Source organism: Ixodes scapularis, unplaced genomic scaffold, assembly GCF_016920785.2.
Source record: "Ixodes scapularis isolate PalLabHiFi unplaced genomic scaffold, ASM1692078v2 PGA_scaffold7__128_contigs__length_106722199, whole genome shotgun sequence".
In the NCBI taxonomy this organism is placed as follows: domain Eukaryota; kingdom Metazoa; phylum Arthropoda; class Arachnida; order Ixodida; family Ixodidae; genus Ixodes; species Ixodes scapularis.
Window position 1 is genome coordinate 57052730 of NW_024609882.1, and position 14807 is coordinate 57067536.

At 44.4% G+C, this 14807-nt stretch overlaps 1 protein-coding gene across 1 annotated transcript in view; it reads left to right on the plus strand.

Annotated features, from left to right (window-relative positions):
- LOC8042739 (sodium- and chloride-dependent glycine transporter 1) overlaps positions 1-14807 on the plus strand; it is a 134787-nt gene that overhangs the window by 95422 nt on the left and 24558 nt on the right. The window contains exons 4-8 of the mRNA XM_042286579.1: positions 3463-3606; positions 5012-5165; positions 6507-6639; positions 8049-8183; positions 14197-14300. Coding sequence (XP_042142513.1) covers positions 3463-3606; positions 5012-5165; positions 6507-6639; positions 8049-8183; positions 14197-14300 — 670 coding nt within the window. The remainder of the gene's footprint in view (positions 1-3462; positions 3607-5011; positions 5166-6506; positions 6640-8048; positions 8184-14196; positions 14301-14807) is intronic.

The window sequence follows — 14807 nt, forward strand, 5'->3', positions numbered from 1 at the left end:
CTATAGGGGGCGCTTTCAAAAACGCGCGTAGCGCCGCTAGCGGCGGAGCTGGCGTTCGACAGTGAGGCGCGCTCAGCAGCCTGCGGCGCCTTTTCGCGTGCGAAGCTGTGGCGGCGGAAGCGCGCACGGACGGAACTTTTGCTTTTTGAGCCGATAAGTTGAGTGTGACGTGGCATGAGTGCTGGGAGAGATTTGAGAAAGGTATTTAGGCTGTTCTCCCCTCTTTATATATTGAGTTTGAGTTGTTATTAGGGGTAATATGTCTTAAGTTGTGGTCGAAAAAGGGTGTTTGAGAAATTTTCCGAAGAGCAAGACGGCCGCCACCATAATTGCTCTCAGTGGGAAATTTGTTTCGCTCGTCGCTGTAAACGTAGGACTGCTGGGAGATTATATTTGGAGGTGAGTGAGATGTTCACTAAGTGGGCCAAGTTTTATTAAGACAGCAGGTGTGAAAGCTATAGTTCTAACGAATAAAGGAATAAAGCTGTCAGGAATATCCAATATTGGATCCAAAATCTTGTGTTATAACCGGGCTGTGCGAAGTGCAGATTTGGACGCACAGTTTCTTGGACATGACCGTAACTTGACAAAACAGTTATAATACCAAAAATAGGTGGCATAGGGAAACCAGGTGGAAATTAGGTTCGGGCGGCGTAACTGAATAGGAAACGGTTTTGTCCGTGAAAGGGCTGTGAAGAGAATACCACTGGTCTTTGGAGATGGAGACTTTACAGGTAGGAAGTGACTACTGCACTGTACTTCCAATTGAAGCAACTTTGCGAAAGGTGGCTTCAAAGCTGCGAAAACCAAGTTTGCCGGCCAATTAACACACGGTTTGGCCGTCAAAGGCTTTTGCGGTCAGCTGTTGTGTAGTAATCTGGTTGTGCGAGGGGCTGATTTTCGGCACACAGATCTTGGAAAACCGTAACTTGACAAAACACTTATTATACCTTAAAAAGATGGCATAGTTTAACCAGGTGAAAATATTTTTGAGCGGCGTAACTAAATGGAACCGGTTTTGACCGTTAAAGGCTGTCAAGAGAATACCACTCATCATGGCCGGGAGGTGCATACTTTACAGGTAGGAAGGTACCAGTGGACGGTACTTCCAGTTCGAACAACTTTGCGATAGGTAGTTCTAAAGTCGAGAAAAAAAATTTGTCAACAAGACACGGGGTGTCAGTGTTTCCACATCCAAAAGGAGGCCGATCAAAAAGAAAGCACACCGCATAAACTTCAATACTCAAACATCGATTGTCCATTCATTCCAAGTTTCATTGTAGTTTTCCTTAGATTCATAATGGTCGCTTTTTGTACCGTCCGAATCTTTCTTCATGAAGTACAGACTGCGTGCCATACTGGTCCGGAAATATCATCGACACGTACGAGGAAGACGAAACTTCCTTGGAGGGCATTCCTTCAACGAAATTCGCACTGCATACCTGTGAATGTGGGATATCATTACTGGTACGAAAACAAACGCAGAGCGCAAAGCGGCAGTGTAGAATATGTCAGCCGTGCCGACACAGCGGCAGACATGATCCGGCGACCAAATTTCTCGCGTCTTACGCGACCGGTCCATCGTTGTAGCTGTCCCACAAAACATCGGCGAGGTGAAAAACTGTGAAATTTCGTCCCCGCGAGATACGGCGCATAACTATTGGAGCACTTAACGACGCAGCAGTTCATGCTGTCAACCCAAAGCAACCGCACCGCTCCGACTTCAATGCGAACCAGTGTACGCGGCGTGGTTTCGTTTCGCTGGGACTCTCACTGCCTACCTTCGGTAACGGCCGCGCGGCGGCGCGCCGGTCGCGTCGCACGGAGTGTATAGCGTTCCACTTCAGCTATGTTGGTTTGATCTGGCTTGATTTGTTCCTTCCTTTGCGCGTGTTGATGCTGGATAAAGATACTGGTTCCCGTAAAAATGGCCCCGCTGCTCTGTGAATTGTGCGACCGTTGTGATTGCAACCATGGTTTCAATGCCGTGAAGGTAAATACACCGGTAAGAATCTGGAAGCGATTTGGCTGGAGGCAATCGCGCGTTCGTTTCGCGTTAAGTTTATCCAGCTTTGTTCCCGTCATTTTTCTTTGAAAGGAAAGTAGCTCTACGCTTTGCAGTGGACCTGGCCTGCCAATGCGAATATTTTTTAGGTCGCGTTTAAGTTGTGCGTCATTATGCTCATCCACCTTGCTCGCGGATCCCATGCGAAAAAATTACAACAGAAAGTTGGAAGGACTGCATATTTATTTCGCATTTTTTTTAGTCCTCTCGGTCGCTTTTTACCGCACATCGACATATGCTGACAGACGCTTGTATTGGAGAGCAGCGCGTGCATGATGGAACACTAGAACGCCGCTTTCATGGTCGCGTCTTACGAGCGTTGCCGACGTTTTTAGACGGGGGTGGAATAACAGACAGACGGAAGCGAAAACGGACTCCGACGCGCAGCTTTTTGTCCGTGTCTCACCGGCACTGCAGACGGCGATAGCCGGTGGTGAAATAGCAGACGATGCCAGTGGCTGCCGCGCGTCTGCTCGCACGACCAGCAAGCGGTGCCCAGGCTGGACACACCGGATGTCGCGGAAGGGAGATACTAGACTTCCTAGCGTGTTCAGTCGAGCAGCCAAGTCAATCCAGTAGTAATGGGCGGGGCCACTGATCAGTGGGTGGGGCTTACAGCGTTCCACGACTTTCAACCACATTGCGTCTAATGGCGTAATTATTGCTAAAAAAAATAATTTTAGTCAAAAAATAAAAATAAAATTTAAGCCCGTTAAAATTGTTTTTGTTACTTTTCTGTCTTTTCAAATGTTGAAACGTATTTTCGTTTCTTAGCTTGGGTGTAACGTCACTGAGGATTGTAATATCACGAATTGAACGTATCACATTTTTACTGCTAAAATTACCGGGGAAGTCTTTCCGTCAAAATGTAGCGGGGACGTTTACCGCGTGACGTGCCCATGTGACGGAAGTTAATGACACAGGTAAAATTATTCTACGTTCACGTGAGATTGGATGGTGGGCCTAAGCATTTCTTCTTGAATGAACGGAGGTTCTACGGGGGTACACGATCAACTGCAGCCTAGGAAAACAGACTTGGAATGTTTAAAAGGAAAGAAGCGACGCTCTAAAACTCGAAACAGACGTCTGATCAGTAAATCAAATGTAAAACGCGTTAAAATAGATGGAATCAAGTCAGTTCACGTACGTTTCGCAACATTGTTATAGACACGGGCAGCACAAAAAACGCAAGGCGTGACAAGTGCTAGACACCTTATTATCGCATCGCAGTCAATAAGATCGTTGCGTTAGACTACAAGTTTCATAGTTGGAGAATAGTGGATTGTTGAAACTTAGATGCTAAGCTAAAACGCTGAAACGTAACACTTCGTTTGCATATCTTTTCAATTGTTCAAACGCCTATTCACGTAACATGTTTCTTCTCTCCCCAATTGCAGGTCTAGGCTACGGTATGGTGCTTGTTTCCGGCATCGTGATGCTCTACTACAACCTCATCATCGCCTGGACGTTATTTTACATGTTCGCTTCGTGGTCGAGGACCCTGCCGTGGGAGAAATGCGACCCCGAGTGGTGCACTCCAGGTGATCTCACCTTCGCCTGATATTCCACGAACGTAGCTGAAGCTAGTCGGAAGGACTTATTACCTCATGAAAACCACTAAAAGGGGGCCGTCGTTTCACTGACATCCTTATGGTTGGTTCACACACCTGCGTTTGGATGCAGCCGAGTGCGCCGTGCAGCCATCTCTTAAAACGGGAGAACACAGTGGCGCGTCGGCGCCATCTATGAGCTGGCTCTGGAACTGCCTTTCACCAAAGTGAAGGTTTTGCGGTATATGCGAGATCATACGTGCGTACCATACTTAAGAAATTTTTGTTTATTACATTGTGAAAAGTTTCCATAGCGAAATAATTAAACCGGAAAAAAAAAAGTTAGGAAATATACGAAAATCGCAAGTTTTTCACGGTTACCCAATAGTTGGCGGAGCGTGTTCTGTGATCATAAAAGATCACAGGAGCGCGCAACACTCTTGGTTGCAACCAAGTGTGTAAAGCAGCCTTCAACTAAAGAAACTTTCTTAAAATCCCGATTGAACGCCCTGCCCCAAAAGTACGCCCACCTCATATTTTCCCTCTTATCACTCCACTGCGGGTGGCCACTGACTCGGAATTCTACGGTAGATTTTAAGTCTTCAACTTAGCTATCCCCCAATCGCATTGGATGACAAAACTATAGAGGTTGGCAGCAAAGGAAACTGGAAATCTTGGCGCCTGCACGTAGGTAGCACAAACTTTCATGGAAGTATTTTACTGGCGCATAATATTTTGTGAAACGCCAAGGCGTAGCTCCGTTTTTGTGAAAAAATTACCTGGCTAAGACATTTCGTCAAATGCAATGAAGGTGCGATAGCACTGTATCCGGTGACAAGCTAAGAAGGCAGTAGAATCTTCGCCTCACATACACGCTCCTTGTTTTCCGCTGGGCTTTCTGCGCGTGTGCCAAAGTCGTATCAAGGCATGAAAGCTGGCGCTGGAGGCGGAGCATCCACCGCACACTTCACGGACGACAATACGTAGTTGCCTGCCTATTACACAGACCGTGTTCTGAAACAGCAGACCATAGGGGCGAGGGGCGGGGGGTGCTAGTGCAGTCCTTTAGCCCCCCACACACACTATGCGTCGTGCAACGCCATTGGTTGCGCGGGCTATAACTTCTAACCACCAGCTGCTCGTTCACTTCGTTGTTTACACTTTCTCCCTTGACCTTCCTATTATGCGACACGAAACTAACACGAGCAAGCAAAGTTTGTGCAGGTACACATATAACGATATCGCTTTAAAATGAAGGACCGTTCTCCACAGTTTAAAAAATGGGTGCCGACGCAAACGACTAGGAGCAGTGGATTTCAACGAGGTTCCCTTTTTCTGCGTATATTATACGTTCAATGACTTGACCACTGATGACTGCCTGTTTCTGGAACTGCAGCCTGTTACCAGTACGAAGATGCGGACGCCTGCTTCAAGGAGAATGGCTCGTACTACAACCAGACATGCTTCAACCAAAGCATGGCGCAAGCACTCAACATTTCTGAGCTTATAAAGGGGATGGCCAAGAGAACCCCTTCGGCAGAATACTTCAGGTAACATTATTTTTTTCTGTTATGCGGCATTTAAAATGAAGAACATATGTTTTCAATAAAGTGATGACGGCACTGACCAGTTTTAATCTTGACAAAAAGCAGTAATTGAACGGTATACTAATAGTGTACTTTTATAAAGAAAAAAATACAATTAAACCCAGTTCAAAAATATTTCCAGATATGCGTTGTTGAATAAACATACAATGACTATAAAAATTAGATCCCAGTTAAATGCTCACTTAACGGTTGTGCCCAATCTGTTGCCCGCGCGGGCTTCTCGCACGGGACGTATACATACGCTCTTGTTGGCTCTGAGGTGTTTCCTGGGTCCCCATACCATCCTAGTACACTATAACAAAACTGCCGCGATTGCCTTCCTGCCTGGAATTTGAGAAGAAAAACGCCACTTGTCACGACGCTGCCTTTTCTTTTTCTCTTTGATTCGTTTATGCGTTCCTTTTATTTTATTTCCTATCGATACACCATCCTTCTTTGTTCCCATATTCGAAGAGGCTGCTCTCGAGTCTATTAACAAAATCAAAATTTGCAACGGAGTAGAGGAAATAAGTACATTATGAAAAAAAAAACATTGCAAAATGAAAATAACGACGCAATAAGTAATTATGCGCATCACTGATCCGGAACATAAGATGAAAAGTTATAGTCTAACCTATCATCTAGCAAATCAAGCCAAAAATGTTCTTCAAGATGCCAAACAGGTTGTTTTTAATTGCACATCTTTCACGTCACATTTTCGCAAGTCGTGCATCGGAACCTTGCTGTAAATTAGATAGGTATGGACACCGTACGCTTCGCAGCTGCAAGATAAAATCTTCTCCTCGCCTTGGTTGCAATCGGCGCCACCAGATGGCTCCTCAATAACCGGCTAGCGGTAGCCTTTTGCTTGTGTTTAAATATTTTCTAGGTGTGACATGTCATGTAGAACTTGACACATACGCTACGTATGTTGCTTAGCCGCAGCTTCGTCATTGACACTAGTTTCATGTCTCGACGACAGAGAGATATCTGTGCTGCGTTCAGACCAGAGACCGTCGAGGTCAGGGCAGGCGCACCCAGCAGTAAGCACACGCACCGGGTGTCATGGCAACAAGACACTTTTTTGTGGTTGTTGTTTTCCTCACTCTGGCCGGCGGAGACGCTGTCAGCATAGGCTGCTTTGGCGCGCACAAATAGGACATTATCTAGTCGATCGTGTCACAGCGTTCTCCATACTGTCTGTCCTCACCTAAAAGGTATCTTACACCGTAGTCGAAACTAATGATTCTGCAGCAACGTTGACATTTCGCGCATCTTGATATCACCCGTCGCTTTCTACCGCAGGTTCTTCGTGTTGGGAGAGTCGCCTAGTATACGAGAAACGGGAGAAATACGGTGGCCCCTGGCGCTGTGTCTGCTTCTTGCCTGGATCATTGTCTTCCTCTGCCTTTGCAAAGGCGTACAGTCCTCAGGAAAAGTGAGTGTTGGGTGTAACCTTTTTAATCGCATGCTCTGTCCTGGCATCTGACAAAAATGCCGTGCATAGATCCTTACAGCGCTCTGCCACCCTTGTTTACTGGGCTGTTGGACCAATACAGAGCGCAAGTTCGTCTGTTTCTTTCACAGGGGTTGCGGTGATGTCAGAACGCCGAGCTCTTATTTCCTCAATGGAACAAATAGTGGGTAGACCCCGAGGCATCTAGCATGGAGGTCTTCCACAGCCTCTTATACACTGACAAAGCCTGGCAGATCGCCGCCGAAATGGAAAAGGTGGAGCGGCAGACAACGGATGAGAGTGACTGGCCCCACTGCGGCGAGACGCCGAAACACGCTTCGCTCGAGCGAACAAGTGTGTTTTGGGTCCTCGCCGCTGCAAACGCTGTGCGCTGACGTCCAGGTTTTCCGAGAAATGGCTCTTTGATGCTCTGGGCTATCAGATCCTAGCGCTCCAAATTTGCGACCGGGCGCTCTATGGCTTCGTCGTCGAACTTCCAGGCTTTGTGAGTCTAAAGGAGGCTATGGGTCTACCCACTATCCTTCAATCACAGCCAATCAAAGCTCGGCGTTCTGACGTCACCACAGCCCTTGCAAAAGTAGCAGACGAACTTGCGCTACGCATAGGTGGTATTGGTTGAAAGCGTCGTCAGAACGCGGGATATCAGACGCCGCGCATTCGTCTACAGCCAAGTGCCTCGGCATTTTTCGCCTGGATAATAAGCCCTGGGAACGTGTATGCTGGGACGCTGAGCACATGAAGTGCGAAGTTCGACGGTCTCTTGCAGGTCATATTTTTTTATGATTTGTCGGTTCTGTTGGGCGCTGAGCGTGCTTGGTGGCTTTCGTTTTCTTTAGATTGCATTTGTAAAGACGCTATAGTTACAGACAGAGTAAGAACGGCATGGCGGGTCTTCTGAACACACGGCCTCCGGCGCGCGCACAATGCCGTCCGCTGCGTATTGGCTGCTCGCGAGCTATCGAGGTGCTCCTAACTCCGAAGCCTTCTTAAATTGTTGGAGGCTCACACTAAGGCGGGACAACTGAAACTCCTCTATGCCGTTCTCACCTCGCCAATGACTGTAGTATTCGGTTTAGTGCGGCCACTTACATCAGCTTTGCTTACCCACCAGAGCAATATATCCTGCTCCCTTAACACACTTTTGCAACGAAAGCAGTTTTCTATGATAAGAAAGCACATTTTTTTTACAATGAAAGCAGCTTCTGAGATGAAGATATTTTTCCAAACTGCTTTCATCTCAGAAGCAGTCCGGATTTTCAGAATTATGCGATATTACGAGTTTCTAAGATTAAAGAACTTCATAAACCGAGGTTCTTGCTGGTTTAGTTCGAGACGTCGGCCATCCTTTCAATTTTTGTGATTCTTCTCAGGTGGTGTACTTCACAGCACTGTTCCCTTACGTGGTGCTGGTGATATTGTTCTTTCGTGGTGTGACACTGCCCGGCGCCATTGAGGGCATAAGGTTCTACGTCACCCCCAACTGGAGGCTCCTGCTCACTCCCCAGGTAATCGGGGCGCCCAGTCAGCACCTTCTGAATAACAAGGCCACGTTGCTAGATTCACTACGTCACCTATTGTAGGCCGGCATGGGTTACAGGTGGGGCTCGAGTGCTCTGTCGACGTTCGGTTGGGACTCGCGTTCCCACTGACTGAACACGTGTCCCGGCCGAAAGGTGACTCAGCACTTTTGTCCAATTCATGCCTTGACCTCCGATAGGTGATGGAGATTATGGATAGAATGCAGCCTTAGGGTTTTGTGATCTAGGAAATATTGAATGGCTTCGGAACTACAGAAATGTATTGTGGGTTTTTGGCTTGGGTGATCAAACAAAGTCACTCTAATGTATGGAAGAAAGCATTATTAATGAACAGTTTCTTTTTAATAGAAGCTACGTGTGTCATATGGGACGACATAATTGTGTAAGAATCCAAGTATATAGAGTATCCGCCACTTATTGGGAAGTCGATTTAGTATTTTTGCTGGAAAAGCGCCGAATTAGCAGGGACCAAAAAGCAGACAGAGAAGTCTTTCTCTATATGTCGCCTCTGCTTACTTCTTGGTTCCTGTTCTTTCGATGCTTTTCTTCCAAGCTGTGTACCAACCAGCCCATAGTTTTATCTTTACACAATTTTAGTTACAATCCGCTTACAGTATATATTTCTTTGGCTATTGACATTGGGTTAACTGTGGAAAACAGTTACGTTTATACTAACTATTCGATAACATATTCATTTGGTGCTAAACGTTTACTTTAGACAATATATTAAACTAGGCATTAAGAACCTTATTTTTCGGACATCCGGTCAAATATTTCCATGTTTGCAAATTTATTGTGATTTTCGTTCGACATTGGTGAAACATGTAATGTAACGATTTTGAAGCACTGTGTTCAAACCAGGGTGTCGAACCGAAATTTTTTTCGGTTCGGTTCCGGTTCGGGTTCACGGCTTTCGGTTCGGTTCCGGTGCAGTTCCGGGGAGCCAAAAATAACGGTTCAAACCGGTTCGAACCGGTTTGAACCGCTAAATTAAGAATATATTTTCCGCGTTCTGTTGGCAATATACACTATTTCCGTTGTGAAACGATTAACTATATAGTTTCTTCGATCGTCTGTGCAATTTGTTTTTGTTCTTAGGTTCCAAAAATATTAAATTCAGTTATTTAGTTTGACGCAAGAGTAGAAGAAAATCTACATTAACATACATAACGTCGTGTTCATACGTCTCAATATCTCTTTGTTTACGAGTAAAATATATTTTGCCTGAATCAAAATGTTTAAGTACAAGAGTAAAGAGTTGAGCTTGTTGGTACATACCTGTAAATAAATCAGCTTCTAATTTAGAGTTATGCTGTATTTTCTTGTCCTTTGTTCGTGTTAAAGTAAAATTCTAAAGTTCAAGCTGATCTATTTACACGGTATAAAATGTTGTCGCGAGGTGTGGTAGGTCGTCTAAAATACCCGTGATTGGTACAACTTTCTGTGTCAGTATTAAAAGTGAAATCGTGTCGTTGAACTAAGGAATTAATTACATCACATAAAAATATGAAATGAGTATGCACCTTGTGGCCATATATCATGAAATAAGGTTTATGAAATACACTTCACAATATATATATATATAATGACGACCCAAGTGAGCTAAAGGCAATGAAATTTTCGAAATGTAACAAAGTTTTAGGATAACTCCTTTCAGTCTATCTTTTATAGAAACACCGAGCGGCAATCCAAATGCCTGTTGTTCTAACTAAGCATTGTTTACACTCAGCACCGCACGCATGCGACTAATCATGGAGCAAGGAGTAATTGCAATTGTTCACTCTAATATATATACGCACCTTCGCACTCAGATCGAATCTGGCCCAAAATAGCGCTTGCCCAAGTGAACATTTTCTTATACAGAATATGCAGGCATAGCCTGGCTGTTGAGGTTTGTTGTTGACAAGATGCCGGACAATTTAATTTGCAAATGAGCATCACCCTTGCTAATTGATGATTTTAACACGATAGCGTTAACGAGCTCATGTCGCAGAAAAACCGATGTCGGTGGCGTGACTGGAAAATCCTGATTGGTCGATAGGTTCATGACGTCAGAGCTACATACCCTAGCGCAAGAATTTCAAACAACCCACAATGCTTACGTGAAACGTGACATCACGCGTGGAATGAGGGTGATTAAAACATGATATGTAATACGAAATAAAGGTCACCGTATGTTTTAAATGATATCACTTTTGAAAGTAATTCCTTTGCCTTAAAGAAAAAATTAAAAATTTTAGGCAGGATTCGAACCCACAACCCTTTAGTTGCGAGTCAGACGCTCTTCACTAGGCCACGCGAGGCACGCTTGCGCGGCAAATGAGAATGCGATGCAAACGAGGCCCGTTGACGCGATCGCGTTCCACTTTTAAAGGCGAAGCTTAAGCGTCCTTCAAAATTATTTTTTGTTTAGTAAAACGAAGTAGTATTTCACGTTCTACTCGACAAGGCAGCTACCTAATTGGACACTTTCTGACGGTTTGCGTGCGTAATCATCATAGTTCCACCGCGCGCCCCTGTTTACTTTCTTTTCGTCCAACCCACAGACACATAAAACTAATGTTCACCAGATAAAAAAGGCAATAACAGACTTCTATATGTTTGAGAAGTTATATGTGTAAGGAACACATAGTTATTTAAATTAGCTTCAAAATCAGAAATGTATGTAAGGCCGTCCCATATCACTTACAACATTCCTGTCGAGGATAAAAACGCCGGAAAAGATTGGCAGAACCGCTTTCAAATAATTTGGGGGGCATTGCTTTAGAGTGGTCGGCCCTCTATTTATGTTGTCAAATATTCAATTAGTAATTAAATATATTTTATATTGATAAAAAAATTTTACTTTATAAAGTTCACATAACCGCTTGAGACCGACTTGGAAGGACGATACTCGAAACTACGCGAGCTGTGGAGTCTACGTAAAAGTGTTTTTCTGTTTGCTGATTGGCAGTGTGAAACATCGGGTTGCAGGGTACGCTAAAAAGGACTCTATGCTCACATGATGAATTGGAAGTCAAATACACGAAATGTTCAAAAAGAGAGAGATAATTAATGTTATGTTTTCCAAATAATCCCTTCCAGAATGCCTTACTGCAAAAAGAGATGCGTAAAGATGCACGCAATGATATTCATGATTTTACATAAATAGCGCGAAGGACAGACAAAGATTCTTGAAATCTTGGTATATTACATCTCATCAGCTTGCATGAGCTCGAAACTTCCGAAATACTGCCTCGGGAGGCAAATGTTATATTCGGTTTTACCTGCACTTGTTTTGAACCGCCACTTTACAGCACTATGCTAGAATAGTCATGCGTTCTAACATTTCTCTAGGCTGCCATATCTCATCGCGAGACTGCTATAAATAGTTCACAAATTTACAATTAGGACATCTATGGCTAGTGTTGCGAACATCATATTTCACCAGAAAGCTGAACTATTTAGCATGGTATGCACGTGACGTTATCACACTATAGGCTGGTGGTCATTCTGATTCCTTCTTGCTGAGAAAGTCGAATTTGGCGGCGAAAAAGGCACCCTACAGGAGGTGCAAGCTCAGTGAAACCAAAGTATTTGAAAGGCTAGTATTATTATTCTTAGTGCATCGTCGTGAGGAACGGTGCCAGCGTCTGGCACGACAAAAACGTGCTTTTTGGCAAGAGCGCTTTTCCAATCAAAGTAGTTTCCGGGGTCACGCTTTTTGGTCTGCGCCAAAGATGCAGGGAAGAGGAACCTTTACAACACAGTATGTTTCTAAAACTCCCCCATCCCCCCCCCCCCGGCCCCACACACAGACGCACTTCTTTATACAGCCATGCGTTACCGCCATCTATAAATGGCGACGGCAACCAGACAGCCGGCTTGCCAGTTGTTTGGTTGCCACCGTCGCTCATAAATGGCGGCAACCCCTCCAGCCTTTCCAGTCTGGCTTGCCGACTTGCGGCCGGCCATTACTTTATTCCCACCATAGTACAACATTTCTGGCCTTCCTTCTTCACCAGAGTGGAAAGGCTGAAAGTATTCCTGAGGAATTACCTCCTTCGTTTGTGTCTGTTAATTCGACAATTTTATTTGACACTTGTTAACCGCAACCTTTCAATGCTTTTATTTTGCACCCCGTGAAGTTTAAAGGGGTCATGAAACGATATCGGGTTGGAATGTGCATAACTTTTCCGAGGCGTACTGGTCCCCTGGTCCAAGTGTACTCGCACAGGGCGCCACTGATTCAGAAGCTTCTTTGTAGCGGTGCAATTGCGAGGATTGAACGAGACTATTTCTTTTAGTCTTGCCTTCTCAAAAGATTAATGCCGTAACTGTGGGATCAAAACCACCCGCCTGTCGACAGTCGAACGCGACTCATGGATTGGGCAGGAGAACTGTGTGAGCACCGTACATCGGCTCGTAACAATCAATGCCTCGGCGGACACTTGGGTAGTGGCTCGTGTCCAACCACTGTGGTGATGAGAATAGTCGAACTCTAACAATGCCTGGAGCTCCAGCACGCGTTTTCTTCCTTTAAAACTCCAGCGCGAGGTATGATTAACGTGGGCGGCATAAGATAGGCACCAGGCCACGTGGCCGCTTCTGGCTCCGAGTTGAGGGGATGAACGATGCTCATATTTCTCTAATTTTTTCGGCGACTACCATTGCCTAGAAAAAAGAGCAAAGCCAAGTTCAATCAGTTATTAACGTTAGAGACTGATCCTGAGTAGTATTTAGTAATGTATAGAAATATGTTATAGCTCATTTAAACAAAATACAGAGGGGTCGAAACTTGGGCAATAACTTGAGAACGACGCTCGTGTGAGACTTACAGCGACTGCCAACGTTCGACTGTTCCTCTCACATCACTAAAATATCTTATTTTTTTGGGTATTCCTTGCGTACACATGTGTAGTTCTATGTAACGTCATATTAATAGGTCGCATTTAGTCATTTCAAAACTTCTATTCTCAGGGACATCTTTTGGACATACTTCAGCAACAACGAAAAAATGTTTCAATGCCTCAATAATGTAAAATTGGTCTTGCAACATTTCTTTTTGTGTTTTCAATAAATAGTGTTCAGAAATAACCCTTGACGTTGATAGGTTGCGGAAACATCCATTAGTTTTCTCCTAATAACAGATGCAGAAAAAATAAAGGACAGAGACAGCTGTCGATGTCTCCTCAACTCGCAATTTGAACAAGCGGCCACGTGATCTGACGCTAATTATATACCGCCAGTGTTCATCACAGTCATGCCCTAGGCGGCTAGGGTTTCGAAAGCAAAAGCTTGGGCTAAGCTTCAGATAGTGTTAGAGTTGGGCTATTAATTATCATATTAATTTGACATGAGCATTACACGAATGTTTGGCGATGCTGATTGTCATGAACCCATGCACTCGACTAGGGGTTATGACAATCGCTTACGTCACGGTGTTACGTGACTCTCGGTACGAAATCGTGATGTCATGTTACGTCATGCTGTCAACAAGGTTAATACATCTAGTGACTTCCTCAAATTAAATCGACTTAACGCAGTGAGTTACATGACGTCACGAGGCCAGGTGACATTACTTGACAACATGTATTGACACCATGACGTCACTTGACAACTTGTCACATGGTTAATCATAGTGCCAACAAAGGTGCCATGAAAACCCACAATTTATCATACGTTGCAATTATGTATATGACGATTCGATCAACAGATAGAAATACAGCCGCCAGTTGTTTATTCCCATATGTTCATTTTGTGATACTAGCAAAGAAGAAAAAAAATATTACCTTGAACCGTTTTGAACCGGTTACCGTTATATTTTTTTCGGTTCGGTTCCGGTTCAGTTCCAAGATGGCGGCGAAGATTTCGGTTCGGTTCAGTTCCGGTTCGGCTAAAAATAACGGTTCTGTTCCGGTTTTCGGTTCGGTTCGGTTCCGGTTCGACACCCTGGTTCAAACTGATGTTAATGCCTTTGATTTTTACTGGTTTCTTTTAGGTATGGGGAGACGCTGCCGTTCAGATATTTTTCGCCCTGAGTCCGGCCTGGGGGGGTCTCATTACACTCTCTTCATACAACAAGTTTCACAACGATTGCTACAAGTAAGTGCAACCACGTATAGGCGGCCCGTCGGGTCATGTCTGTTCGAGTGAAACAATCGCATATCATTTGCACCTACTGTTTTAAGAACTTCAAATATTGTCGTTGCTGTGATTAGTATAGATCTTTGGGATATCGTACCAGAAGAAATAGCTAGCGTCGTCACCATGCGTCAATCCAAAACGCAGGTTGTGTTCAGCACATGGGGAGTGGAGACGACGCTATTTCTTTCGGTACGCGAATCTTTTAGGTACGATGTTCCACAACTCCCTAGTGTTTCCGTTTTCAAAACACAATTTTCCATGAAAAATTATGTATTATCTCTACAGGCTCGTGCTTTCTGCGTAATTTTAATTCGTCAACATGTATTATCAAACTTTAGTAAATACGAATACCTTTTGTATTTTCAGGTTAGGGCACCTTTTACCTAGTGCAAGATACTGTGTTATTATTATTATCGTGTTATTCTGTTTCCTGTGTAACTTTAATTTGTCATAATAGGATATCGA